Raw genomic sequence first — 4,293 nt, 5'->3', positions numbered from 1 at the left:
TGGTAAATTTATAACCCCAATATGCATTCTCCTGAAGGTATGGTCAAATTCCGCTTTGTTCATCTTTTCATTTTTACCACAAACCACCAGGCCCGGCAGAGGGTAGTTTCTCAAAACATAGTTGTTGAATAAAATGAGCAGGGTGGGTTAGCCTAGCAGGTTGGTCGAATTTATCCTCAGAAGTAGGAGGCAGGGCTACAAAAATAAGTGTAGGCAGAGTTTAGGGATGAGAGAAAAGACAGACTAGGGACCAGGGCTTAGGGATTCTTTTGTTGATGGGACAAAGTTGTCCTGGAGACTTCAGGGAAATTTAAGCCTTTATCCGGCGTGTTCTCACTCTTCTGGAAATGTCCAGAGTAGTTCACAGGGAGAAGAGCCTGCAGTGAAAACAATAGCACCAGCAACCTGGCACGCGGGCACAGGATGGCCGAAGCAGTGCTGTTTGAATAAAGGCCCAGTACCCCCTTCATTCCTCAACAGTTTACTTCTCTCTTTAGATCCTATAATTTGCTTCTGATATCAAACTGCAAAACTAATTCTTGAATTAGAACTTGAGCCTTTTGAACTAAGGGATTCTTTGTGTAACCATTTGAATTTTACCAAGGGCTTTTATTAACTGACAAAGTCTAGAACAGTATTCTTTAATAGCATGATTACAAACATTAAATTAATGTACAGCAGGGCCGGGAAATAACAACTCTACTGAGAGCCAGTGTTCAAATAAACATATTCAAGTAAAAGACCAGATGATTAGTACCAGTTAGATTCAATCATCAAGACACTACAGATAGTATATCACCATTAATAGAGATACAAGCCATAAAAAGTTTGAAACTAATGAAAATAATCCAAGTGTATGAATATAAACCACATTAAAAGTATTTTTAGAGAACATTGTGTTCTCATCAGTTAAGGGAAATTAATTTTTAGACACTCATTTGAAAGTATATTAGCTCGAGAAAGATAAAACTGTCTTTCTTCTCCACCCAATGGCTATATAACTCTGCCAGACATTTATTTCGCTGAGACTCAGTGTTTTCATCTAGAAACTGGAACGTGACTGTCTGTGTGGACACGAGTGCCCCCTCCATGTGGGTCCTGCTGTGACTGTCCACATGGACACAAGACCCCCTCCATGTGGCTCCTGTGGTGACTGTCCGTATGGACGCTGAATCCTGCATTAGCCAAATGACTCTTCAAATTTTCAAATCACTCAGTCTCTAATTTATTGGAATGAATCTCTTGGAAAGTTTTTTAAAATATAGGTAACCTAACCCAAAATTCAGGGATTCTAATTCAGTGTGCTTATTACTAAACTTATCATAACAAATTAAATAAAGAAAACAATATAAATATCCATTGATAAGGGTGGGTATATGAAAATTTGCTGTATTCATATGAAGACCTGTATATAACTCAAATATCATGATTCAGGAGAATATTTATACTCCTGGGAAGTCATGACAATATGGCGTTTGAGGAAAAAGCAGGTTAGCACATGTACTTTCTGAGCCTTGTTTTAAATATTTATGCACCGTGGGCCGCCTGGCTGGCTCAGCTGGGTAGGCGTCTGACTTTGGCTCAGGTCATGATCTCAGATGCGGGGTTTGAGCCCCGCATCAGGCTCCGTGCTGAAAGCTCAGAGCCTGGAGCCTGCTTTGGATTCTATGTCCCTCTCTCTGCCCCTCACCCACTCATGCTCTGTCTCCGTCTCTCAAAATAAATAAATGTTTTAAAAAAATATTTATGCACCAAAAATTGCTTAGGAGGACACAACCCAAATCACCAGTAAAGGGTTTTAGTGGAGAAATGAAGGGTTTTGTCTGGAGACTTGCACACACTGTGTTCACAGCTCACTTAGACGATGCAGGTGGACCTGACCCGTTACTGTTAACACAGGGCTCTTAGGATGTATGGTGCCCCTTATGGTGTTTTTTTTTTCTAATTAAATGCTGTCTGTGTTGTGTATGTTTGAGGTTTTGTTTACAAGGGAAACACTGGATACACTTATGCCTGTGTGTGGTGGTAGGTTTGAGCTCTGGAGGACGCTGCCGTTCTGGGCTGGAATCTGAAGTCATTGGGATGACTGTCCTCTGTAACACTCTTCTCTTCTTTTGCAGACCATTGCTGCTGCAGTACATGATTACTGCAGTCAGTGTTTCTTTTTGCCCAATCCCCAAAAGGAAACCAGGCAGCGGCATGGAAGGAAAGAATCAAACAGTTCTGTCTGAATTCATCATTTTGGGATTCTCTGATCTAACTGATTTACAATTTTTACTTTTCACCATCTTCTTTCTGACCTATATCTGTACTTTGGGAGGAAATATCTTCATTATCCTGGTGACTGTGGCTGATCCACATCTACACACCCCCATGTATCATTTTCTGAGGAATTTGGCCTTTCTTGACATCTGCTACACCACCACCAACGTCCCCCAGATGATGGTGCATCTCCTGTCAGCGAAGAAGAGCATTTCCTATTTGGGTTGCATGGCACAGCTTTTTGCATTTATTTTCTTCGTGGGATCAGAGTGTCTCCTCCTGGCAGCCATGGCATATGACCGTTACGTTGCAATCTGCAAACCTCTACGGTACTCAGTGATTATGAACAGGGCCCAGTATGGCCGCTTAGCCGCCTCGTGTTGGACTGGGGGTTTCCTCAACTCAGTGGTGCACACAGCACTGACCTTCCACCTGCCCTTCTGTGGCAACAACCAGATTCAGTATTTCTTCTGTGACATCCCCCCTTTGCTGCTGTTGTCTTGTGGGGACACTTCTGTCAATGAGTTGGCATTGCTGTCCATTGGGGTCTTCATTGGGTGGGCGCCTTTCTTGGGTATTGTCCTCTCCTACCTCTATATTATCTCTACCATCTTGAGGATCCGCTCCTCAGAGGGGAGGCAAAAGGCATTTGCCACCTGTGCCTCGCACCTGGTCATTGTCCTTCTGTACTACGGCAGCGCCATCTTCACATACGTGCGGCCCATCTCAACATACTCGCTGGAGAAAGACAGACTAATCTCTGTGTTATACAGTGTCATTACCCCCATGCTAAACCCTGTAATTTACACACTGAGGAATAAGGACATCAAAGGGGCCGTGAAGGTGTTGGGGAGAAGGTGGAAGCCACCAATCCCTTCTTTTGAGATGTAACTTTCACTCACCTGTAACCAATATTCTTGTATCAGATAATTAGCTTTTCCCAGCAGCTGTCTGTACTGAAACTCAACCTACAAGTTCACTGCAGCCTGGGCACAGAGAGTGACCAGCTGGCACACTGAAGCCTTAGTGACCGTATTCTTGAGCTTCAGCTAGTCCTGTGGGAGAGACATGGATGTTGCTCTTTTTAGATCTTTTCTTCTTCGCGAGACTGTCCATCCCCAAATCCTTCATCCTAAAGACGATGCCACTCTTTCACGCAATATGTGCTTGGTGGACATCACGTCCTGGTACTTCCTTCCTTTTTGCACGACCTCTTACATGTTGAGGAATGTGAAACGCTTTCTCCTAATGCTCCTTATGTGTTCGTTATATTTCTCTTCCTATTACTTAAGTCATGCTTTTGGCTCTTCTTTCTGTATTAAGTTCTTCTTAAGAAAGCGTTGTAACCAGGGCACTGAGTTCACATTACAGCGGTTTTGACAGTGCTGTGTGAGCCACCAGCTGCATGGGTCCGTGACCATTCATATTCATGCTGGAAAGAAGGTAGTCATAGTTTCTCAATTCCAGTTTATATTCCTTACTCTGTCCCAGAAGTGGGATATGCTAAAGGAATTTTTCTAGAAATAAGCCCCACGGCAGTTCGCTATGTTGTAAGGTACTTTGAATTCAGGAAATCTTTATCTAAAGTTTAGAACACAGAATCAGAGAAAAGTATACAGAAAGGTAACTGCAGATTTTGGGGGGAATAGAAACTCTTTGCTGCATAGTAGCTATAGTTAGACAAGAGAGTAGGAATTACATGTGTTAAAAGTGAAGGTACTAACTTTCTGCTTTTTCTGTGTTATCACCATGTAGGGGACAGACATGAAGGCAAGACACGTGGACAGGCAAAATGGTGCAGGAAAGAAATACAGGAAAGGGAGAGAAAATGACAGATAAGGACAGAGGCTTGGGGGTGGGGAGAAGAAGCCGTTTGCAACGTAGGGAGTAGGGGGCTGGCAGGTGGGGAGAAGAGGCTCAGGGTGGAGGGGCCACCATCCCTCACCTTTCTGCTGCTCCCATGAGTGGCTCACGCCTCTAGCCGGTGTCCTGATTCCCCATCTGTGTCCTGTCTGGTGTTGGCGGAGTGCC

The 4,293-nt window shown here is 43.7% G+C and overlaps 1 protein-coding gene across 1 annotated transcript; it reads left to right on the top strand.

Annotated features, from left to right (window-relative positions):
• Nucleotides 1–1,975: 1,975 nt before the first annotated feature.
• LOC106978635 (olfactory receptor 5V1) lies at nt 1,976–3,788 on the top strand. The gene has a single exon (XM_015076327.3). It carries the CDS (start codon nt 2,083–2,085, stop codon nt 3,151–3,153), a length of 1,071 nt encoding a protein of 356 aa, XP_014931813.3. The 5' UTR covers nt 1,976–2,082; the 3' UTR covers nt 3,154–3,788.
• Nucleotides 3,789–4,293: the final 505 nt, after the last annotated feature.

The sequence above is a fragment of the Acinonyx jubatus genome, chromosome B2, assembly GCF_027475565.1.
Source record: "Acinonyx jubatus isolate Ajub_Pintada_27869175 chromosome B2, VMU_Ajub_asm_v1.0, whole genome shotgun sequence".
NCBI lineage: Eukaryota > Metazoa > Chordata > Mammalia > Carnivora > Felidae > Acinonyx > Acinonyx jubatus.
This window is presented reverse-complemented; position numbering and strand designations above follow the sequence as displayed.

Bases quoted from the DNA above. Each gene is read 5' to 3' on its own strand.
- LOC106978635 (XM_015076327.3), top strand. From the start codon at position 2,083: ATGACTGTCCTCTGTAACACTCTTCTCTTCTTTTGCAGACCATTGCTG.